Raw genomic sequence first — 25,445 nt, 5'->3', positions numbered from 1 at the left:
TTTTAAGTTAAAACACCAAATTTATTGCATAATATTGAACTATATGCACACACATAGAAAATAAACATTTCATATAACTGTATATATATTTTTAATCCTGTATTTATAAAGACTGAAAAACTACCAATTTAGCAATTGGAATAAGTTTTAAAAACAAAAAGAAAAAGCAAAAATCTACAATCCTTCATCAAGATTTGATGCTTTATCACAGTTCATAAATACTTCATTTTATATAAATAAGTCTTTTCTCTAGTTACTAGGAATTTAAAATTAGACTTACATGGATTCTTTAATCATGTAGAATTTTCTTACTCCATGATGAGGAAGGTTGAGCATGTCATTATTTTTAAAATACATATATTTGATTTAAACACAATCCCCCCTAAAATCCCACTGTAAACAAACATTTCAAATGTGATAAAGTTTCATAATAAAGAACGTCCTTAAATCTTAGCAATTAGAGAAGAGGAAAAAAAATCTGAGTAAAAATTTTGCAATTTAAATAAAAATTGAAAAAAAGGCTGCATGCATCCACTAGAAGGAGAGGAGAGGAGGGGAGCACTGAGTCAAGTAACAGAGAATGCGATAAAATAAAGAAGAAACGAAAGGAAAATCAGGGAGGACGCAGGGTACGAAAAGGAGAAAATACGGGAAGGGAGGAAGGAGAAAATGGTAGAGGACATAAGGTGAGAGAAAAAGGGAAAGTAAATTTATTATTTCTACTTTTCTTGGACAATATAGAGACTCAAAATAGTTAATGCAACTTGCTCCAGAAGCGAGAGTGCAAGAGGTGGTGGGTCTATCAATTAACCTTATTGTGAAAGGGACAAGGATGAGCAAGAAAAAATTAGGCTCAGCTGCAATGAATGCTAAGCTGCTCTGCACATCTTTTAAAAGGTCTAGGAAATAGGCACAGCCATGGGAAAGTTGCTATTCCCTCAAGAACTTTTTAAAAGCAAGATATGTTTATATAGGCTCCCATAAATTCTTAGGAGTTCTGCCAAAATAATGGACCCAGACTCAGCTTTTTGGAATTGGGAGTTTCTGAAGCAGTCCTTTCCTCCTTTGGGTTAAAGGAGGGCTGCAACAAGCCAGAGGCATTTCCAAGTGTACAGAGGAAGGTGATGTTCTTGCATGCGCAGATAAGAAAGGACAGGTCAGTCTAAATCATTCTTATAGAGGAATGAGAAGTTAAGAGAAGGACAAGGAAGCACTGTGAGAAAAGATCAGGGCTGAGACATTTGGGAAATTAAAGTTTAAAAATCCACTGCCATTTCATCCAGCAGAGTGCAACACATTCACAAGTGCAAGGAATACTGGGTAGTTTGGTTTAAAACAAAAACAAAAACACCTCCCATACAAGGGCCAATTTTTCACCCCATCCCCAACCTCTAATTTTTCAAAAAGGTTGTTTACTGCTATACAATCCCAGAAACACATCAATCAGGCTCAGTATTTAAAAGTCCCAACCCACTTAGACAATAAAAAAATAGAAATCACTCCCCATGATTTTCTGTATAGGCCTCAATGTGGACACTGAGGAATGAAGGGAAATACTGGACAAGCTGAGAAGCCTCAGGCCAAACTAAACCCTTCATAGTTGTCAAGGGCCTGGGTCAGCCGGGCACTCAGAATCTCTTTGCTGCTGTACTTGGGGAGGTCAAGAAGGTTGTAGCAAGTGTGGGCCACCGGCAAGTACTCCTCCCCGCTGGCTGTGGACTGGATGACAATCTGCAGACTGGCCATGCCGTAGATGGGAATCCGATCGCTGCCTGTCAGGAACACTGGGGAGAACAAGAAATGGCATTAGCAGCTAAGCAAACAGAAATGGATCTCAGAGATCCTTCTGGCAACAGGAGAGGAAGGCATGACACCCTGTGGCTTACATGAGAAGTACAATTACATTTATGTGCCAATATGCATCCTGTGGAATGATAATTAGATGCCATTAAGAAAAAAGGCCTCAATCAAATGTATGCCCTCACAAATGTTAGGGGATTTCACAAAATCAAAGAGGGAAGGAATTGTTGTCATAGGAAAAGAGGAGCTGATCTTAAGGGGAAAACAGAAGAAGACTGAAGTCTCTGACCTCAGGGTCTCCTCTCACCTCAAGTGCCTGATGCCTGTACCACCTTGTCTACGGAATTCCATTTAGGATCTATTTGCTCTCCTTTCCACGTCTCCATTTTTCTTAAACCCGAAGAGCTGACCCAAACATTATGTTAGACATTGCACTCTTGTGACATGCACTGTGACTTGGCAAAAGAGAGAGAGGGAGACAGACAGAGAAAGACAGCCAGCTGTCTTTCCTTGTTTTCTAGTGCTGAACAACACTCTCATAGTTGAATTGCTGGAAATTACTATAAGAAAATCATTAGTTAAGAAGCACTTTCAAATAACCTGCCATTCCCTGAGGCTGTGATACATAAAGTTTCTTGCCAAAAATCTCCAGAGTTAACAAACATTTCTGTAAGTCTAATGAACAGAAAGTGCCATTTTCTAGGGAAATCCCAGGACCATGAGCAGGCATCTCTTGAATGTCACAGCCCTACAAGCTCACTTGGCAAACTTCAACCTGTCATTCAGCTCTTCCACTACTGCTTCTCAATAGCCAATGCAGCCAGGCAGAGGAGAAGTGGTCCCTCTTTTTAAGAATTCTTGTGTAAGATCTCCACTTCCTCTCATCCTTGCTCCCATGTGAGCAGCAGAACCTGTTAAGTCCTACATTAATACTAATATATGCTCCATCTTATAAAGCAAAATAGACTGCCTATCAAACCCCGTGCTTTGATTTTACATGACTAAAATTCCATACTATGCACTAGCTAATTTCTGACGCTGATTACACACAGACACAAACTGAGAAATATTTCAACTAGTTTTAAAAGGCTGAATTTGTTCATGTAAATTAGAATTCATTCTCCTTTCCAAAGGTATTATTACCCTTCTCAAATGTCATTCAGCCAGCCACAAAGGTCTACATATTGTATGATTCAATTTGCATGAAATATCCAGAATAGGCAAATCCACAGAGAGAGAAAGACTGGTGGGGGAGCTGGGAAGAAATGGAGAATGACTGCTAATAGGTATGGGGTTTCTTTTTTGAGGTTATGAATGTATTCTACAATTGACTGTGTGTTAGTTTCACAACTGTGTGTATACTGAAATATACACTTTAAATGAGTATGGTATATAAATTATAGCCCAATAAAGCTGCTATAAATCACACCTTCCCAGTTCTATCTCGATACTTTGTAATATATTTTAAAGGCTAGAGAGATAAGAGAGGTTAATCCAAACAATTTGACTTCATAAATGTAATACTTGAATAACTTACATATAAAATAATTGGTATTTTTAGAATAATTTAAAAATCAGGCCGGGCATGGTGGCTCACACCTGTAATCCCAGCATTTTGGGAGGCCAAAACAGGCGGATCACTTGAGGTCAGGAGTTCAAGACCAGGACCAGTCTGGGCAACATGGTGAAAGCCCATCTCTACTAAAAATATAAAAATCTGCCTGGCATGGTGGCAGGTGCCTGTAGTCCTAGCTACTTGGGAGGCTGAGGCATGAGAATCACTTGAATCCAGGAGGCGGAGGTTGCAGTGAGCTGAGATCACACCACTGCACTCCAGCCTGGGCAACAGAGTAAGACTCTGTCTCAAAAAAAAAAAAGAAAGAAAGAAAAGAAAAATCAGTGAGATGCTTCTTTTCTTCCTTTCATGCAACCCCTCTTGTTAGGCAACAGATCTGGATTAACAACCTATATTGTGCCTGAGATATCATTAAGACAAAAAGCATACATATAGTGAATTACGTGGTCTTTACCATTTAAATGAGTTAAGCCTCAGCTGTGGAGCATATCATCCTATACTGTATGTAAGACTAACATGTAGACAAATACCATATTGAGATTACTGATACTTACAGAGAAACTTCTTCTTCTTTTCCAATGGAAACTCATGAAATGTTTCCCAAAATAGTTTTACAGTGGGATGTGTGGCCGAGTAATCTCCCTTGTAGATGGCAGTCTGTCCAAAAAAGAGAAAAAGAACAAAATGTATCTTGGAAGAATATTATAGTGAACATTATATATCATTTGCATTTGAGGCTAAGAAATAAGTGCTGAGATATAGGACACCTCTAAATCTAACTCAACCACAGTATGCTTGGAACGAGACCAGGCTCTGGGAACACCTCCCCAGGCTGCTGCTGCTTCGCCAGAGTTAAAGGAGTTAAAGGATCTTTTGTGCTTACCTCTTCCAGTTCTTCCCAGTTGTAGTTGCTGTTCCCCACCATCATAGCCCTCAGTTCTGAAGGCTGGAAGAGCTCAAGTACTTTGCCACCACACACCTTTAGGAAGCCACTAGAGAAGGCTGTGTACCATTCATGAACTGAGATTTGGAAGACATAATTCACATAAGCATCCACAAATTCCTGCCTGCCAGAACACAAAAGAAAATACATTTAGCTCAAAGTCTTGTAAAGCTTATGAAGTTACCCTTCTACACTGAGATTGGGAGTGATAAAAAATGGAATTTCATCAAATTCTCACATCAGGAGGCATCCTAAGGCATCATATAGGTTACCAGCTCTCCTCTCCTCCCTCTCCATCCCCAGCCCTAACATTCCACCAAGTGCCTCAGGTGATCCAAGGCAGGATAAGCCAGATAGGAAGGGGAGCAGGCCAGGTATATAGAACTAAACTACTGGCTTTACCTGAGGTATTCCAGTTTTCATGTTAAAAGTCCTGCTTAAAATTTAGTGTGGAAAAAATAATAAGACCTTTTCTGCTTAAAATAAAAAGTCTAGGATAACAGTTCTAGGCCACTTTCCCTATCCTCAGAAACAAATAAAGCTAAACCACTTGATATTTGTATCCTCACCTATTTTAGAAGGTTCATTTTATAACTCCTTGTTTATAAAACCTTTACCTCTGGGAAGAACCATCTCAAATAAAGGCTCCATCTCACTAATAATCAGGCAAATGCAAATGAAGACGAGTGAATTGTCATTTGCACTCATCAGACTGGCCTAAGTTTAAAAATGAGATTATATCAATATGGTGAAGGTGTGGGGAAAACAGAAACCTCATAGGCAGCTGGTAGGAAGATAAACTGAAATGATGGGAACCACATATCGCAACCATGGAAATATATAAAGATCAACCAAATGAGAAGAGCAAAGGCTATTTTTTCAGAGCTGCTATAGCAAGAGAGTCAGCCACTGTCACTTGTGTTGTGGCAGAGACTCAAAGTTAAGCAGAGGAGTGGAAAAGCTTTACAGTGGAAAGAGGGAAGGCTTCAGGTACACTCTGATTGGAGGCTGCTAGTCTGGGGAAGCTGCAGGTGGGCTAACTAGAAGTGGGGCATCCTATGTGACTGGTTAACGGTGTGTATTTGGCTTTCTCTGGTTGGCCCTAAGTTGGAAGTAGGAACAAAAATTAGGGAAGCTGCTGATTTAATCACATCCTGGCCTATTTGGGCCCACTGTTACAGAAGTTATCGAGAGAGATGGCAATCAGGCTGCCTGCAAGTCTGACTTATAGCAGGCTGGCTTCCTGGGCTGCTTATTGCAGATAAGAGGTTGGTTTCCTGGGCAGGTTGCTGCAGATTGTGGGTCTCAGCTCCATGTTTATTTATATATGGCCTGGCCATTGTCCATAGGAATATTCAGTCTCTCACAAGTGGAAATATAAACTGTGAACCTAGACATAAACATTTTGGGGGGAAATTCTGTCAATATCTAGAGAAGTTGAAAATGTAAATACCCTTGACCATGCCACTGTGCTAGCAGGTAGGTAATGCAGAGAAACTAACATGTGTGCACAAGAAGATGAGTGCAGGGAAGTTTACTGCAGCATTTTCTTGCAATATAGAGAATTTAGAGAAACAACACTAAATATCCATTAATATGAACATGGACAAGGAAAAGATGGTAGAGTCATATGATGGAAACCATAAAGCAGAGCACTTTGATGGAATTAACTAGATCTAAACTTAGCAAAATGAATAGAATCTCAAGAACAATGCTGAGTGAAAATCGAGTATTTGCATGTTTAGTAAAATATGATGGCATTTATGTAAGTTGTGTTTTAACACTTAAAACAATGCTACTTATAAAAGGTAGTAGCTCTGTCACTTAGAGCTTGTGACCCTTGGGCAAGTTATTTAACTTCTCCATGCCTCTGTGTCCTCATTTGTAAAATGGGGAGAGTAAGAGTAGATAACTCATGGGACTGCTTTAGGATTAAATGAGTGAATACATGTAAGAGTGCTTAAACCAAGGCTGGTGTATAACAATTGCTTTGTAAGTATTAACTAGTATTATCGTATTGTTTATGGATATGAGATTTTGCTTATGAGTATGAAATTATAAATATGATGCATACATAAGATGTGTAAGTGTTCATTTTTAAAAACAAAGACATTAATGTAAAAAGATCTTTGTCTAGCCAGGTGCAGTGGCTCATGCCTATAACCCCAGCACTTTGGGAGGCTGAGGCAGGCAGATGGCTTCAGCCCAGAATTCAAAACCAGCCTGGGTAACATGGCAAGACCGTCTCTACAAAAAATTAGCCAGGCCTGGTGGTGCATGCCTGTAGTCCCAGCTGCTCAGAAGGCTGAGGTGGGAGGATCACCTGAGCCCAGGAGGTCAAGGCTGCAGTGAGCCATGATCACGCCACTGTACTTCAGCCCGGGTGACAAAGCAAGACCCTATCTCAAAGAAAAAAAAAAATCTGTTTTAACATACATGCTTATTACAAAAAGTATAAAAACAAAAAAACCATATCAAATTCATGAGAGTTTTGTCTGTGTAAGAAAGAAGGGTGGGAAGAGGGGAATGGAATTAAGGGTATGTACAACAGTATCAGTAATTTGGAATTAAGGGTATGTACAGCGGTATCAGTAATTTTTTTCTTTTATTAAAAAATCTGAAGCAAATACCTGTTGACTGTGGATCATATATGCAAATGTTTGTCACATTAACTTTTTGTATTTTAGATTAAAAACAATTTTAAAACTTCACATCATGAAGATAGTTATTTACTACTTATCCATCACTGTAATTTAATACTTCATAAAGCTACATTTGAATTATTGGGTTTCCTCCAAGCAGATAGTTTTTACATGTTCACCATCCACACCAATAACTAGCCAACAAATGGTGTAATACAGTGGATAAGTGAGGCAGACAGGGGTTCAAATCCAGGCTCTGCCATCTTCTGTATCTAACTAGTAAGCCTCCCTTTTCCCATTTTTAAAATGGTATAAGTGTGCAATCTTTAAAATAAAGCCACTAATGTAAAAAGATTATTGTACATGTTAATCATTGATGCTGAAAGTTTCTCACACCGTATATAACACCTCACTTCTCTGAAACCCATGACACTAAACTAATGACATTTTTCTGATACAATTACCCAAGAGAAACACCATCACAACAATTTTTATTACAGACTGTGATGGTTAATTTTATAGGTCAACTTGGCTAGGCTATGGCATCCAGTTGTTTGGTCAAACACCAGTCTGGATGTTGTTAAGATATTTTTTTAGTTGGGAAGAACATTTAAATTCATTGACTTTGAGTAAAGCAGGTTACCCTCCATAATGTGAGTAGGCCACATCCAATCAGTTGAAGGCCTCAAGAGAAAAAGACTTGAGGTCCTCCAAAGAGGAAAGAATTCTGCCTCCAGACTGTCTTTGGACTCAAGATTTAAATATTAACTATTGCCAGAATTTCTAGCCTTACAGCCTACCCTGCAGATTTCGGGTTTGACAGCCCCCACAATCACATGAACCAATTCTTTAAAATAAATCCCTCCCTGCCCCCCGCCTCGGCTTCACACTCTGTTGGTTCTGTTTCTCTGGAGAACACTGACATATAGATACAGTACTACAACAGCAAATACCTAAAAATGCAGATGTGCCTTTGAAATGAGGAAATAGGTAGAGCCTGAAAGAGTTTTGAGGAGCTTGATAGAAAAACCTAGATTTCACTTAAGAGACTATTGGTAGAAATAGCTCAACAGTCTCAGGAAGCAGCCTGAGACTCTCACCATCTACATGCCCAGTCTTGAACCTTTTAGCTAGCAGCCTCCAGTCTTCCTTTTTAGCAACACTAAACAGATTAAAGCCACTTTGGGAAACAGTGTGGCAGCTTCTTATGAAGTTAAGCATACATTTACTGTATGACCCAGCAATCCCACTGCTAGGTGTCCACCCAAGAGAAATAAAAGTCCATGCTCATAGAGAAACCTGTAGATGAATGATCACAGCATTATTCACAATTATGAAAAACTGCAAACAACACAAATGGGAATACTACCCAATACTAAAAAGTAAAATAAAAAATAATAAAAAATAAATTTACTAATATATACAACAACATAAATCAATCTCAAATGTACTCTGCTAGTAAAAAAAAGCCAGGCTCAAATGGCTACATTCATATGATTCAATTTACCTGACATTCTGGAAAAAACAGAAGTACTGAGACAGAGAACAGCACAGTGCTCACCAGGGCTGGATGCTGGGGAAGGGCCACAAGGGACTTTTAGGGGACTATTTACTGTTCTATATCTTGATTACTACAGTGCTTACATTACTGTATTTGCTTGTGAAAGCACGCCCAAAAGGACAAATTTTACTGTTATGTAAATGATACCTCAATAAGCCAGACTTTTAAAAAAACAGTCTGGTTTAACAGTAAGTTTTAAGATCTGTTGAGACAGGAAAATAAAAATCTTGAAAGATGAACATGCCCTAAATATTTTAAGCAAGTTAAGTTAGTCAAATGAATTTAACCAAAATGTGGGATTTTTTTTTTAAAGTCTGTCACAACTTCCATACTATAGGGGTCAAAAGGCCTGTTTTCTGCCCCTGCATCTGCCAATTAAGTGATACATGCAGTAAGATGATTTCACTGTATTTGCTTCTAAGTTTACTATCTGTAAAATGAGAAACATCATTCCTAATCTCAAGGCAGCTGTAGCCATCAAAAGAGATGATATATGGGAGTGGGAAAGAAGGCAGAGAAGATGGTGAGCCAGTAAGAAGATGGTGAGCAGGGTAAAGAAGACGGTTGGGGGAAGGTGGCGAAGACCGTGGGGGAAGGTGGGGAAAAAGACAGATCGTGGGGAAGAAGACGGTGGGCAGGGTGGGGAAGAAGAGGGTGGGGCTGGGTAGGTGGGTGGGGAGGAAGAGGGTGGGGAAGAAGAGGGTGGGGGCTGGGTGGGTGGGTGGGGAAGAAGAGGGTGGGGGCTGGGTGGGTGGGTGGGGAAGAAGAGGGTGGGGGTTGGGTGGGTGGGTGGGGAAGAAGAGGGTGGGGGCTGGGTGGGTGGGTGGGGAAGAAGAGGGTGGGGGCTGGGTGGGTGGGTGGGGAAGAAGAGGGTGGGGGCTGGGTGGGTGGGTGGGGAAGAAGAGGGTGGGGGCTGGGTGGGTGGGTGGGGAAGAAGAGGGTGGGGGCTGGGTGGGTGGGTGGGGAAGAAGAGGGTGGGGGCTGGGTGGGTGGGTGGGGAAGAAGAGGGTGGGGGCTGGGTGGGTGGGTGGGGAAGAAGAGGGTGGGGGCTGGGTGGGTGGGTGGGGAAGAAGAGGGTGGGGGCTGGGTGGGTGGGTGGGGAAGAAGAGGGTGGGGGCTGGGTGGGTGGGTGGGGAAGAAGAGGGTGGGGGCTGGGTGGGTGGGTGGGGAAGAAGAGGGTGGGGGCTGGGTGGGTGGGTGGGGAAGAAGAGGGTGGGGGCTGGGTGGGTGGGTGGGGGCTGGGTGGGTGGGTGGGGAAGAAGAGGGTAGGGGTGGGTGGGGAAGAAGAGGGTAGGAGTGGGTGGGTGGGGAAGAAGAGGGTAGGGGTGGGTGGGTGGGGAAGAAGAGGGTAGGGGTGGGTCGGTGGGGAAGAAGAGGGTGGAGCTGGGTGGATGAGTGGGGTGGGGCTGGGTGGGTGGGTGGGGAGGAAGAAGGTGGGGCTGGGGGTGGGTGGGAAGAGGGTGGGGCTAGGGGGTGGGGAAGAAGAGGGTGAGGAAGAAGAGGGTGAGGAGCGTGAGGAAAAAGTTCGGGGGAGGAAGGTGAGGAAGAAGGCAGTGGGTGAGGAAGAAGAGGGTGAGGAGGGTGGGGGAAGAAGAGGGTGAGGAGGGTGAGGAAGGTGGGGAAGAAGAGGGTAAGGAGGGTGGGGAAGAAGAGGGTGAGGAGGGTGGGGAAAAGGACAGTGCGCGGGGTGGGAAGGTGAGGAAGGAGACAGTGAGTGGGGAAGAAGGCGGGGAAGAAGATGGGCAGAAGGTGGGGCATAAGACAGTGCGGGGGAGGGGCAGGAGGGAGGGAGAAGACGTGGTGTGGAAAGGTGTGAAAACAGATAGTGGGGAAGGCAGGGAAGCAGACGGTGTTGGGGGAAGGCAGGGAAGACGAATGTGAGCGGGGTGGGATAGATGGCACATGCTTTAACCAAGGTAAGAGGGGGCCTTGGCCCTGGGCCCCATGCTTTAGAAAGACTTGCTTTTTTTCAGCCCTCCTCAAGCTTTAGTCCTTCCCACAGGCCAAAGATCCTGTAGGATCTCCTAGAACACACACCAGGACACCAGGAGCTCTGAGATTTCCTACCCAAATGGCTCCAAAACTGCTTCCAGGGGAGTCCTGCTGAGAGACGACCTTGCCACCAGGATATGTGCCGCTAGGTGTGTGGGATGGCCAAGGGGGTGATGGGTGGACACATAGGTACAGAGCTTGGATATGCAAGCTGCCCTATCCACACACATGCACCCCAGGTCCCCAAACGGGTGGAATGGAGCCAGCTTGCCTGTTCCTCCACTGCATGGAGAGGAATGTGGAGGAATCTAAGAGGTGATCAAACGCCAGCTATGGAGAGAGATGCAGAGGAAAGCGAAGACATATGCACTCGCATTTGTAGAAGGGCCTGGATGGGGGTGAGGAGCACACGGAAAACGGTCTGAGGCCATCTATGCAGTTCCTGAAGAAGCACCTCGGGCAGCTACTGACACTCCCAGCCCAGCTCTACAGGGGTGGGTACATGGGTGGGCTGGGAACAGGATGTCTGTCCAACAGGCGGGTGTTGAGGGCCCAGAAGATGTCAGGGTAGCAACAGGAGGAATCTGGTGCAGTATGAGCACACGGCCGTCAGCTGATAGTGGGAAGCCAGTCAAGTGCCGCGAAAGCAGGAGGCGGGGCCGCGGCCAACGTCATTCCCGCGGCCGCACGTCACCGCCACTTGCCGCATCCGCAAGATCTCTCTGGACCAGCTCGGGTGCAGGGCCTCTGCGGGAGCCCTCCTAGACCTCTGCGGCTTCTCCTCTAACATGGCCGACTCGGAAAACCAGGGGCCTGCGGAGCCTAGCCAGGCGGCTGCAGCGGCGGAAGCAGCGGCGGAGGAGGTAATGGCGGAAGGCGGTGCGCAGGGTGGAGACTGTGACAGCGCGGCTGGTGACCCTGACAGCGCGGCTGGTCAGATGGCTGAGGAGCCCCAGACCCCTGCAGAGAATGCCCCAAAGCCGAAAAATGACTTTATCGAGAGCCTGCCTAATTCGGTGAAATGCCGAGTCCTGGCCCTCAAAAAGCTGCAGAAGCGATGCGATAAGATAGAAGCCAAATTTGATAAGGAATTTCAGGCTCTGGAAAAAAAGTATAATGACATCTATAAGCCCCTACTCGCCAAGATCCAAGAGCTCACCGGCGAGATGGAGGGGTGTGCATGGACCTTGGAGGGGGAGGAGGAGGAGGAAGAGGAGTACGAGGATGACGAGGAGGAGGGGGAAGACGAGGAGGAGGAGGAGGCTGCGGCAGAGGCTGCCGCGGGGGCCAAACATGACGATGCCCACGCCGAGATGCCTGATGACGCCAAGAAGTAAGGGGGGCAGAGATGGATGAAGAGAAAGCCCACGAAGAAAAAAGCCTGGTTTTGTTTTTCCCAGAATATCGATGGACTTAAAAAGGCTCAGGTTTTTGACCAAAATACAATGTGAATTTATTCTGACATTCCTAAAATAGATTAAATTAAAGCAATTAGATCCTGGCCAGCTCGATTCAAATTTGACTTTCATTTTGAACATAACAAATATATCAAAAGGTGTTAAAGGAAACTGAATTAAACCCAAAATTATGTTTTCATGGTCTCTTCTCTGAGGATTGAGGTTTACAAAGGGTGTTAGCAGATGCGAAGTAAAGAACGTCACTTTGAAACCCATTCATCACACAGCATACGCTACACATGGAACAACCAAGCCATGACTGAACACGTTCTCAGTGCTTAATTCTTAAATTTCTTTACTCATGACATTTCGCAGTGCAGAGAAGGCAGAACCCAAGAAAAACGTCATCTTTGAGACTTTGCTTTTGTAACGCAGACATCAGCTTTACACTTCACAGGAGATTGATGGCATTGAGGAAGATTGCAATGGAGATCATGACACTACTGTTAATAAGGCCAGGAAAACTGCCATTTCAAGTTCTGAAAAATGTTTTGAGTATTTGAATTTAGAGAAACAACATGGTTCCAAGAAGGAGGGTGTAAAACCTGTAAAATACTGTCAACATATGTATTCATTAGTTACAATCTCATGTTTGTGTTTTCTTAGTAGTGTCTATTTACAAAGATGTAAAAAATACCCCAAATATGTTTTAAGTATTAAATCACTTTACCTAGCGTTTTAGAAATATTAATTTACTTGAAGAGATGTAGAATGTAGCAAATTCTGTAAAGCATGTGTATCCAGCGTTATGTACTTTGCGCCTTGTGACGTCTTTCTGTCATGTAGCTTTTAGGGTGTAGCTGTGAAAATCATCAGAACTCTTCACTGAAGCTAATGTTTGGAAAAAATATATACTTGAAGAACCAATCCAAGTGTGTGCCCCTACCCCCAGCTCAGAAGTAGAAAGGGTTTAAGTTTGCTTGCATTAGCTGTGCCTTCATTATTTTGCTATGTAAATGTGACATATTAATTATAAAATGGTGCATAATCAAATTTTACTGCTTGAGGACAGATGCATACAGTAAGGATTTTTAGGAAGAATATATTTAATGTAAAGACTCTTAGCTTCTGTGTGGGTTTTGAATTATGTGTGAGCCAGTGATCTATAAAGAAACATAAGCTTAAAGTTGTTTATCACTGTGGTGTTAATAAAACAGTATTTTCAAAAAATATATATAAAAGACTCGGTACTGTGACTGCCTGCATTCAAATCCCAGCTCTGCCTCCTATTAGTAATGTACCTTAGGCAACTCAGCTAATACTCTCAGTGCCCAGTTTCTCCTCATTTACAAAAGGGAATAGGAATAGTCCCTTCCTCATGGGTTACTATGAAGAGCAAATGGATTAATACATATAAATCCTATAGAATAGCATCCAAACCATGGTAAGTGCTGAATAATTCTTAGCTATTATTATTACATGAAAGATAAAGACAGTGATTGGAAATTCAATCCTCCTTCTCTCCTGTTACAAAATGGAAGAGACATCACTACATCCCTCCCTATGTTTTTGATTCCTTATTATGAGAGAAGAATGTGGCCTTTAATTCAGAAATGCAGGAAATTAAATAAACTATCTTGTTCTGGTTTCCTCAATATAATATCAGGTTTTTATCATCTCCCAGAAAGGATAAAAAAGGCTATTTCAACTTTATGTTTGCTTCATTCTGAATGAAGCAGAAAGTTTTTTTTAAAAACTGGACTCCAGAAAAATTAAAAAATCAGATGCCATTTGCTTCCTTTTCCCTGAAGGGTTAAAATTACAAAGAAGCAAAATTATATTGCTTTATCCTAGGGAATGGAAGGCAGCACTGACCTGTTGCTAATCACAACAGATTGTTGAGTACAAACAACCTTAAGGTAAAGTTAATCTTCTTTATGCTCAGGCCAACCAAAAGAGAAAATCAGAATAATACATTACATACAAAGTTCTGATTATCTTAATCATATGATTATCTTAATAGAGAAAAAATCTAATAAAATTTAATATTGATTTCTTATATCCAGGAAGGAGAGAGACTATCATTTTACTATTTTTCTGGTTCCAGTAAAAAGCAAAAACGATTGAAACACAACTAAGAGGCGTAAGTATTGGGAAATGTTTTTTACGTATAGAAAACCCAAGAGAATCAACTGGAAAACAATTCAATTTAATAAGTCTGATGAACTGACCAGTTATCAGATAAATACACAAAAACCAATAACCATTTATAGGCACTAATAATGATTAAAATATATGTGAAAGGCTCTCAGAGTAAAAACAAGAAATCAAAACATTTATAAAACCTCTAATAAGAAATGTGTATGACCTATGTAAAAATAAAAAACAAACATAACATAAGCCTTTGGATGGTAAGACTGAATGTCACAAAAACATCAGTTCTTCCCAAATTAACTTTTATCACAATTCTAATCAAAACTCAAACTGGATCTGGAACCTAATATAATTACCATAATGTTCACCTTAAGAACAGCTAAGAAAACCTTTAGCAATTTGGAAACAGTTTAGATTTTTACCTCAGACTACAGACTAACTGAAGAAAATATATTAAATATCAATTACTGGACAGGGAATGGCTAGGATTAGAGTGATATAAGACCAAAAGAAATAACATACGTGACAACACAAAAATTAAGAAATCACAGAGTTAAAGACACACTCTACATTTTCAAAACCAAAAACAGGATAAAACCTACAATAAATATGGATGGCAAAGGGTTAATAGTCATAAACATAATGAAGAGTTCCTATGAATCATATGAAAATTATTAAGTCCTACTAGAGAAATACATAAAGGACATCAGCAGAGTCTCTAAAAAGAGGAAAGACTGCAAACCCTGCCTGAGGCAGAAAGAACTCACCTAGTGCTGCGTGTTCCTGAACCTGCAGCACTAGGTGAGCCGGGGCTCTGGCAGGGTCTAGAGACAAGTGTTCCTAGCTATGTGCTCTGGCCAGCAATCTTTCTTTTGTTTATGATAAGATTTTAGCTGTGGGGTTTTCTAGCTTAGAGACTTGTTGGCCACTTCTCTAAGGATACAGGGATGTTTGTGACGTCAAGCGATTTCTGCCACTTCCTAACTGGGCTAATCTTTATATTGTTTCCTGGACTGCTTATTTGATAGTTTCTCTGGCAACCCTAAAACCTGCATGTTAACATCTAACGGGATACTCTTGCTTCAAGGTAGGTCAAACACTATCATTCATAAACCATTTTAACCAATTATAGGCCAAAATTAGTCAACAAAGCACAAAATAACTGGCAGAAAGAAAGGCAGCATGCAATACACACTCAACCAACTCTCTGAGTATTACGCAGAAAACTGGCATGCCAATGCTTACTGTGAAAAATGGCATGGCAGCTCTGCCTGAGAATGTACACTCAATGCATACACATAGACACATTTACACATATACACACATGTACACACTTTTTATTGAGGTGAAATTCGCATAACATAAAATTAACCATTTTAAAGGGAACAATTCAGTGGCGTTTTGTACATTCATAATGCTGTGCAACCACTACCTTCTAGTTAATTCATTTTTTAAACAAATATTTTAGAGGTAAACAGCAGTAAAATAGATCAATACTGTGTAGACTATGTAAAGTAGCCTATGTGTGAAAGAAATGCAACTTTTTTTTTTTAAAGAATACACACCATGTTTCTAAGGACTGGATGAAATGGTGATAATGACATATAAGGGAGTATAATTCATTAGCAAAATCAATTTATCAAAAATATCTACCAACAAATTCAAATGTTATACATTTTAATTCCATTTCACCCCTGAGACCTTACCATTAAAAAGCAAATTTAAAGACACAAAATCCTTTATACACAAAAGATACTTGATATAGTCTTATTAAAAATGGTGGTGGGGGGGGAAGAGAAAAAAGAGGAATAAAAAAGAACATACAAACAAGCCAAATATTCAACAGTGAAGAAACATAAAAATACACATTCACATAGCAGACCATGCAGTCACTATTAAGGGCATTCATGAGTACTTTGAAACAGCATTTTAAATATAAGCACTGTCTTCACCTAAGTTTAAAAATTCAGACATTCCATTCCATATGTATATTAGTTATGTTTTTAACTATTCCAATTTTGCTTTTTAAAAACATTACCTACTCAGCCTGAAACGAAAAACAGCAAAGTCTTCAAAGTCATTTTTCTTCCTAGGGGGAAAGGAGGATGGGAACTCTTGAGCCCCAGCCTTAGCCCGAGAGGCCATATGCTGATGCCCACGGAGCGCAGTCTAACTCAAACCACCTGGCTTTGAATCCTGGCTCTGGTTTAGAATCTTGGACTTCTAGCTGTGTAACCTTGAACAAGAGACTTATGCCTGTCTGTGCCTCAGTTTCCTCATCAGTAAATGGGGAGGCTTACATGTAAAATATTTCAAATAGTGTCTGATGCATGGTAAGCACTCAAGAAGTGTTACTGGCATTTTAATTCTGCTGTTCCTGTAATAGTCCAGTGCAAATACAATGCGGATCTTAAAGACTGCATCCCTCAGAACTATCCTGAAAGATCAACTGAAGTCTGCCAGCGGTCCTGAAGTAGATCTTAAGGAGCAAGAAGTGTTTGTCATGCATGAGTTTTATTCTCAGGTTCTCACTACGGAATCTAGATGCCCTTTGAAGCACTTACCTTAAGTTTGGCATTTCTTACTATGTGATCTCTTTACTCTACTCTCTGCCCCCCACTGCCCCACCCCCGAGCCCCATGTGTGTGTCATCTGTTTTAATATGGGGAAAATGGGAAGACAGCAATTGCATTTAATTTGATTGCATCAAATTAAGGTAAATTTTAGGGACTCTAGAATGACATATGGGTTTTTCACTAATGGTAATTAACACCATATTATAGACCATAAGAAATGCTTAACCATGAGTAGTCATGTGATATAGTATTATCCAGATGTGACTACCAGCTGGTGGCAAGATTTGTCTATGATGCAGCCACCAGTAATCAGCCACAGATGTTCTTTTACCTGGATGCCTACAACTCATTTGACTGTGTAGGTTCTGTCCAAGGATAGAAAGCATTTTAAAACCAAATGAAATGGAATAAATTATGAATACAGAATTGGTATTCCTCTGGCATTTTCCCCTGGGACAGCAATGCCAGCAAATATCTTACTATTAACAAAAACAGCCTCAATGCCAGAAGTATCTGTGTATACAACTGCCTAAGTTAAAAGTCCAGTAGGTATTCTTCTTACAGCTCTTTCATTTTCTTAGTCATATAATTTAGGACTGCTAATGACTACATTATGGCATATAACCAAGGAAACAATGACTATAATGATCAATCTTTTATAACTTCATACAGCCTTTCTTACCAGGACCTCAATGTACTTTGTTGGTAAGATTTCTATTTTGTGCAGCATAAAATGAAAAGAAAAAAAAATGCATTCATGTCTTTTTCTGGTGGTCCCTAACCAAAACAGCTATAGTAAAGAGTACAGCAGTAACCATGAATGGGACTGGTGTCCTTATAAGAGTCATGAGAGCTTGCTTCCCAACGCTGCTCTCCACCATGCTAGGATACAACGAGAAGTCAGCAGTCTGCAACGTGGAAGAAGGCCCTTGCCAGAACCTAACCATGCTGGCAGCCTAATCTTGGACTTCCAGCCTCCAGAACATGACAAATACATTTGTGTTGTTTATAAGCCATCCAGTTTATCGTACTTTTTTACAGCAGCCCAAATGAAGACAAACAGGTAACTGTGACAGCAACAGGGTCTCCTGCCTGTCACTGAGTGACACAGACATGTACATCAGTGCCTAAAGTAGCATGGATGAGTTCACAGTGTACTCAATGAGTACTCTGAAAAACCGAAATCTAAATTTCTACCTAGTACAGAAGCTGTTCTGTACATCTTGAACACAGTAAAATGCAATCAAAATTTCTGTCTGAAACGACAACTCAGATTTTTCCATCCCTTTACAGAGCACCTTTCATGTTTATATGCTCTTCTCTACTTTCTAGTATCCAGATCTTAGTAGGCTTCCAAACTTAGCTCTATCCCATATCTGTCCTCCCAGATGCATCTGTCCAAGCTGACTTCTCTGAACGCCTTCAGATTCAACCACCCAATTTAGTCTTCACATTCCATTTATGGTTGCATCTGAGAACAGCTTATCACCCTAAACAAACTGTGTTATATTTTACTATTCCTGCAGTTTCTCCCACAACTGTTGAGTCAATTCAATTGTTGATTCAAAGAAATGTCTGTTAAATAAGGAGAAAGACAGTGAGAGTGACAGGGAGAGAGAAATGGAGAAACAGAAAGAGAGAAAAATTCAGACTCAGAGAACAAAAACGACAGAGACAAAAAATATGCTAAGAGAAATAACTTGACAAAGATATGAAAAGGAGTAATAAGTTCTGGCCACTGCCTCAATTGCAGACTACATTGCCAATTGCCTATTCCTGCACTAGGTCATTCATTTCCCCAGCCACTGTATCATACTCACAGATCACTATGATGACTCAGCAGAGGATGTGGACACTCTGAATGTTCCCCTTCCTCAGGATGCTTGCCTATCCCATTGTTAGCTTCTAACAAATGATGCACACATTATCTTGTCTGAAACTTAATGCAAAAGCTAAGACATTGTTTGAAAGACTAAAGGCTATGTATGTATCTACATACGTACTCACACGCATCCACAATGTTATAAAGCAATCCCCAAAACCAGGAGGGAAGGGAAATCAGCTGGGCTAACAAATCTGCTTTATGATCTGCCATAAATTTCCCAATTCTAAAAACATTATCTGACTATATGGAATAAAAAGCCTGTTCTTATTAAGGAAATAAACATCCTGAAGATAAATTATTTACTGTTAACAAAAGTACCAATGTTATATAAAGGAAACTGCTTTTAGCCCCAAGAGATTCTTATCAAGGGTTTTGATTGCAACATTCTTACTTGAATCAAGACTAGCCTCTATATTAGGTTTCTAGAGCCAAGATAATTCCATCAACTGAAGCCAGTTTTGTTGGGTGTCTGGGTGGCTTCTGCATCATTTCACTCAACTCTGATACTATAGCTCACTTTCCCCAAAGCTGAGGCTTCTTGGATAGTCTGGAAGGTTAACATGACAAAAAAAAAAAAAAAAAAATGGTTAATGAATGATGTATGAGATCATACTAGCTTCGAGTTGTTTGTTAAAATGTCAAGGATGGGCCAGGAGCGGTGGCTCATGCCTGTAATCCCAGCACTTTGGGAGGCCGAGGCGGGCAGATCAGCTCAGGTCAGGAGTTCGAGACCAGTCTGGCCAACATGGCAAAACCCCATCTCTACTAAAAATACAAAATTTAGCCAGGCATGGTGGTACACGCCTGTAATCCTAGTTATGCGGGAGGCCGCGGCAGAAGAATCACTTGAACCCAGAAGCTGAAGGTTGCAGTGAGCCGAGATTGCACCACTGCACTCCAGCCTTGGAGACAGAGTGAGACTCTGTCTCGAAAAAAAAAAAAAGTAGTCAAGGATGGAAGAAGAAGTCTGTCAATATTTTTTTTTTTTTTTTTTTTTTTTTTGCGGGGGTGGGGGGAGATGAGGTCTTGCTTTGTTGTCCAGGCTGGAGTGCAGAGGCATGATCATGGCTTACTACAGCCTCCACTTTCTAAGCTCAAGTGATCCTCCCACCTTAGCCTCCTGAGTAGCTGGAACTACAGATGTGCACTGCCACACACCTGGCTAATTTTTTTTTTTTTTTTGTACTTTTTTGTAGAGACTTGGTTTTGCTATCTTGCCCACGCTGGTCTTGAACTTCTGAGCTCAAGCAATTCACCCACCTTGGCCTCCCAAAGTTCTGGGATTACAGGCATGAGCCACTGCATCCAGGCCATTCCTATTTTCAAAAGGAAAGATTATGGAAGAAAATCAAGATAGATCACTTGGATAGAGTGAATTTAATAGGATCTCCAATTGCATCTTCCCAACTATTTAGAGGAAGAAGCCAATAAAAGTCCAGAGTGAGTTTTACTTAATTTTCCTGCATGCGTACAAACAGCATCTAGTTTCTCCACATCTGTATCTTTCTTCATAGCTTAAATGAAACCTTGCTTTCCTCTCAAGGCTTCCAAAGAAAGACTGTCATTCTCTCACCTTTCCCACCCCCTACCTGCTCTTTCCTTAAGCCAGGAAGTTTCAATGCTAGCCTATGTGCAAATTATGCTCAAATCCTCAAGAGTCTGCATTTTATTCTAACTTATATAGCCCCTCTAAGAAATTACGTTTTCCTTGCCCTTGTTTTTCATTTCACCACTTCCTTCTTGTTGATTCTTGCTGTAAGCGACCTCAAATTTAATAGTGATTGAGGCTCACATAACTAATTAAAAAATATTCATATAAGACTTCTTTATTGAGATATATAAAATTTCTGCTCTAAACACAATCACCTGGGTATCACAAAGACATATCAAAATCAATATATTCAAAATGGAACTTTCCCTTGAACCTGCTTTATAAACTCTGTTTCCTATTAGTGTTTGAATTAGAAACCTCAGCATTATTATCAATATATGCCTCTCTCATACCATCCATATATAATCAGACACTAGCTCCTATTTGGTTATATAACCAACTCTGTTTCCCACTGCCTTCATTCTAGCTGTTAACATCCTTTACCTGAGCTACCTCAAAAGCCTCCTAATGGGTATCCCTGCACATGGTCTATTTCCACATGACCCCCAAAGTAATCTTTCTAAAATAGAAACCAATCATGTTCTACTCCAAGCGCCGTTCAAGGCCTTGATAACCTCCACTCTGATGCTACTACAGTCTCCCTTTATCCGTACACCAGTACCCACTCCACAAGTACCCAACATTCTCTATCATGTGTCAAACTGGAGAGTCCCGACTCATCTGGTGCCTAAAATGTTTCCTCCAACTTGCATTCTTTAGTGTCTGATAAAAGTGTTGTAGCCTCTTACCCTAGTACCGTGGCACCTGGGCTACAACTTCTATCACATACACTGGATTCTACTGCAATTATTCCATACATTGACCCTTCTCAACTAATCCCAAGCTTCTAAGGATAGAAGTTATTCACCCTCTATACCCAGCACTATGGCTGGCACACAGTGGGTGCTCAGTGTTTGTAAAGTAAATTGATTTCATGCAGATTAGCATAATTTAATATAAAAGTAAGCAAAATTGAGTATCTTCTCTCCTCTAAAGAGTTAACTCAGAGATTATGAATCATCCTGAAAAATCAAATGTACTTGAATTTGTTGTTATGATCCAGACTCTATGACAAATCATTCAGCAGTAAAATAGCAGTGATAGTAAGCACCTTTATAAAATTCATTTATTCAACACATATTTTTTGGGTATTTTTGTGCCAGGCACTCTGTTAGATACTAGAAACTCTGTGCTAGATGCTGGGAGTTCATTCGTTCCAAAGTATTTTCCTGTGAATTATCTCATTTCATTCTCACAACCATCCCATGAAGTAGAGAGGACAGTGATTATAATCCCCATTTGGCAGATGAGAAAACTGAAATCAGTTTACATAACTTGCTCAGAGTCAAAGCCAAAAAGATGCAGCTCTAGAATTAAAACAGTCATCTCCTGAATCTAGGCCTGGTGCTTGCTCTGCTTTAAAAATTATTTAAAATCTGTAAATTATTGCCCTATCACCCTTACTTACCTCCTCTGAAGAAGGTATTAATATTAAAAAGTAATTTTTATTTTGGTCTTAAATGTAAAACTGCAGAAATATGAAGTAGCAGCATCTGCAACAGTCCAAGGTCAGGACTAACCTGTTATCCTTGCACACAGTCACATTATCTCCCCCAGGTATCAGCTTCTTCTGTTCAATCACTCCATAGCTTTCACGGCAGATCTATATTTAAGGTGGAAAAAAGAAATATTTCAATTTTGTTAACCATTCATCTTTCTAGAACTCAAATGACTGAGAGAGGCTTTAGGAACAAATGTAGTTTCATGACTATTACAGAAAATTAATGGGAGAATAATCAGAACTTGAGTCAGAAAACATTAGCACGTTAAAAAACATCTTTTGTTTTAGGACATGGAGTTGCCAATAAATGAAATAAATAACAGATTAATCATTCATTCATTTATTCAACACGCTCACTGAACCCCTATAACACTCAAGACACTATGACTAAAATAATTTGATTCAAAGAAGTCTCTGACTTTTTTCTATGATTTGAAGAAGAACTAATGTTAAATATCACTCTAAAGATGGTAAGAGAGACAGCCACAATCCTAAGTAAACTGGAAATTCTTACCGTGAAGTTGAGGCAGAAAGTCTCCTCCACATCCTCCCCGGGGTAATCTAAAAGCTCTTGGAGACTCCTAATCATAGAATGACAGAAAAGGAAAAGTGGCAAGTCAGACACTGCTGCAACAGTGTTTCTACTTCAGTTACATGTCCAGACCATTTCCAAGGAAAAACTATGAATGAAGATTCTGGAATAAACATAAATCCGGACGGACAGAAAATCATGTACCTACACCTTGCAGAGAATTATGGCACTAGACCTATAAAACATTCATTAATTATTCTCTCTTCTTACCGACAAATCTTATTAGACTTGAAAAGAAAATCAGATGGATTTTTAATCTGACATACTTGTGTCCTCTTAACTCTGGTGTAGCTTGCAAGTGTGTGTGTATACATATAAATGAGGAGATGGTATTGCAGGGGCCCTCCAGCCAGCTTCACTGGCTTATGCATTAGTAAAATAATCCTTCCATCAGACAAAATTTAAAAAGCCACAAAGTCACCACATCCACTGAGGAATCTTAATGGCTTACTTGTTAATGCAGAAGTCTCTATATGGTAAAGACCAGGGGTGCCCAATCTTTTGGCTTCCCCAGGCCACACTGGAAGAAGAATTGCCTTGGGCCACACATAAAATACACTCACACTAATTTTTTTTTTTAAGAGATGGAGAGAGGAAAAGAAGTTGTATTTGAGAGGTTATGCATTGCACAGGCATAACAAGCTGATACTTTGTATGCCAAATGTGTCCATAAAAATACACTATCTCTGTGTAATTCAGCATAAAACACTGCTGTCTTCAACAATATAATTTTAAAAGATTGATTTCAGACACTCCAAAAATTCACAAGCCAAGAAAACTGTCATAGTTGTTCACCTTCTCCCTAATGTTAACCAGTGAAAAAAGAGCTTCTTTTTAAATATTTTGAGACTGAAGAGACATAAAAGTAAGTCTGGTTTTATTATTAGTACACAGATAAAATATATATTGAAGAAAACACATCTTTACTTTTTTTCACCCAGTTAGACTGGCTTTATTATTATTATTATTTTACTTTAAGTTCTGGGATACATGTGCAGAACGTGCAGGTTTGTTACATAGGTATACATGTGCTATGGTGGTTTGCTGCACCTATCAACCTGTCATCTAGGTTTTAAGCCCCACATGCATTAGGTATTTGTCCTAATGCTCTCCCTCCCGTTCCCCCTCCACCACTCGAAAGGCCCCAGTGTGTGATGTTCCCCTCCCTGTGTCCACATGTTCTCATTGTTCAACTCCCACTTATAAGTGAGAACATGCGGTGTTTGGTTTTCTGTTCCTGTGTTAGCTTGCTAAGAATGATGGCTTCCAGCTTCATCCATGTCCCTGCAAAGGACATAAACTCATTCATTTTTATGGCTGCATAGTATTCCATGGTGTGTATGTGCCACATTTTCTTTATCCAGTCTATCATTGATGGGCATTTGGGTTGGTTCCAAGTCTTTGCTATTGTAAATAGTGCTGCAATAAACATACGTGTGTGCATGTGTCTTTATAGTAGAATGATTTATAAATCCTTTGGATATATACCCAGTAATGGGACAGCTGGGTCAAATGGTATTTCTGGTTCTAGATCCCTGTGGAATCGCCGCACTGTCTTCCACAATGGTTGAACTAATTTATATTCCCACCAACAGTGTAAAAGCATTCCTGTTTCTCCACATCCTCTCCAGCATCTGTTGTTTCCTGACTTTTTAACAATCTCCATTCTGACTGGGGTGAGATGGTATCTCATTGTGGTTTTGATTTGCATTTCTCTAATGACCAGTGATAATGAGCTTTTTTTCATATGTTTGTTGGCCACATAAATGTCTTCTTTTGTGCTCGCTTCAGCAGCACATATACTAAAATTGGAACGATACAGAGAAGATTAGCATGGCCCCTGCGCAAGGATGACACGCAAATTCATGAAGCGTTCCATATTTTTTTAAAAAAAGTCTTCTTTTGAGAAGCATCTGTTTGTATCCTTTGCCCACTTTTTGATGGGGTTGTTTTTTTCTTGTAAATTTGCTTAAGTTCCTTGTAGATTCTGGATATTAGACCTTTGTCAGATGGATAGATTGCAAAAATTTTCCCCATTCTATAGGTTTTCTGTTCCCTCTGCTGATAGTTTCTTTTGCTGTGCAGAAGCTCTTTAGTTCGATTAGATCCGATTTGTCAATTTTGGCTTTTGTTGCCCTTGCTTTTGGTGTTTTAGACATGAAGTCTTTGCCCATGCCTATGTCCTGAATGGTATTGCCTAGATTTTCTTCTAGGGTTTTTCTTCTAGGGTTTTGGGTTTTTACATTTAAGTCTTTAATCCATCTTGAGTTAATTTTTGTATAAGGTGTAAGGAAGGGGTCCAGTTTCTGTTTTCTGCATATGGCTAGCCAGTTTTCCCAGCACCATTTATTAAATAGGGAATCCTTTCCTCATTGCTTGTTTTTGTCAGGTTTGTCGAAAATCAGATGATTGTAGATGTGTGGTATTATTTCTGAGGTCTCTGTTCTGTTCTATTGGTCTATATATCTGTTTTGGTACCAGTATCATGTTGTTTTGGTTACTATAGCCTTGCAGTATAGTTTGAAGTCAAGTAGCGTAATGTCTCCAGCTTTGCTTTTGCTTAGGATTGTCTTGGCTATATGGGCTCTTTTATGGTTCCATATGAAATTTAAAGTAGTTTTTTCTAATTCTGAACAGAAAGTCAATGGTAGCTTGATGGGAATAGTACTGAATCTATAAATTACTTTGGGAAGTAGGCCATTTTCACAATATTGATTCTTCCTATCCATGAGCATGGAATTTCTTTCCATTTGTTTGTGTTGTCTCTTATTTCTTTGGGCAGTGGTACACTAACACTAATGACAGCTAATGAACTAAAGAAGAAAAAATTGCAAAAAAATCTCATGATGTTTTAAGAAAGTTTGTGAGTTTGTGTTGGGCTGCATTCAAAGCCGTCCTGGACCACACACAGCCTGCAGGCCGAGGGTTAGACAAGCTTGGTAAAAACACTTTATTATCTCTGTCACACTAACTAAAGAATAATGAAAAAAATGTACTCTTAAAAGAAGAATATGTTTATGGCAACAACAATCATATCCTAGCTCTCAAGAGAATACATTCTTATAACTAGCTCTCATTCACACTTTCTTCTTTAGTGACTCCAGTCTTGCAATTC

The 25,445-nt window shown here is 40.5% G+C and overlaps 2 protein-coding genes and 1 non-coding gene across 14 annotated transcripts in view; 2 read left to right on the top strand and 1 right to left on the bottom strand.

The window, feature by feature from the left end:
* HERC3 (HECT and RLD domain containing E3 ubiquitin protein ligase 3) overlaps positions 1-25,445 on the bottom strand; it is a 116,677-nt gene continuing 91,232 nt past the window's right edge. For 10 of the 12 annotated variants that reach the window (XM_019025381.4, XM_055384648.1, XM_019025382.4 and 7 more), the window contains 5 exons: positions 22,253-22,319; positions 21,758-21,840; positions 4,260-4,443; positions 3,931-4,033; positions 1-1,784 (listed from right to left, as the gene is read on the bottom strand). In XM_019025381.4, coding sequence (XP_018880926.1) covers positions 1,576-1,784; positions 3,931-4,033; positions 4,260-4,443; positions 21,758-21,840; positions 22,253-22,319 — 646 coding nt within the window. In that variant the 3' untranslated portion in view covers positions 1-1,575. Of the gene's footprint in view, positions 1,785-3,930; positions 4,034-4,259; positions 4,444-15,715; positions 19,074-21,757; positions 21,841-22,252; positions 22,320-25,445 lie in introns of those variants that run through there. The other 2 variants (XM_055384650.2, XM_055384649.2) reach the window with 1 other exon arrangement.
* On the top strand, positions 11,065-13,152 carry NAP1L5 (nucleosome assembly protein 1 like 5). The gene has a single exon (XM_019025383.4). The coding sequence runs from the start codon at positions 11,303-11,305 to the stop codon at positions 11,849-11,851; it is 549 nt and encodes a 182-aa protein (XP_018880928.1). The 5' UTR covers positions 11,065-11,302; the 3' UTR covers positions 11,852-13,152.
* Positions 24,109-24,215, top strand: LOC115934532 (U6 spliceosomal RNA). Its single transcript, XR_004070302.2, has one exon. It is a non-coding gene; the product is annotated as a U6 spliceosomal RNA (small nuclear RNA).

Source organism: Gorilla gorilla, chromosome 3 (assembly GCF_029281585.2).
Source record: "Gorilla gorilla gorilla isolate KB3781 chromosome 3, NHGRI_mGorGor1-v2.1_pri, whole genome shotgun sequence".
Lineage (NCBI taxonomy): Eukaryota > Metazoa > Chordata > Mammalia > Primates > Hominidae > Gorilla > Gorilla gorilla.
This window is presented reverse-complemented; position numbering and strand designations above follow the sequence as displayed.

What these genes read in the sequence shown, in the direction of transcription:
- NAP1L5 (XM_019025383.4), top strand. Translation starts at nt 11,303, where the DNA reads ATGGCCGACTCGGAAAACCAGGGGCCTGCGGAGCCTAGCCAGGCGGCT.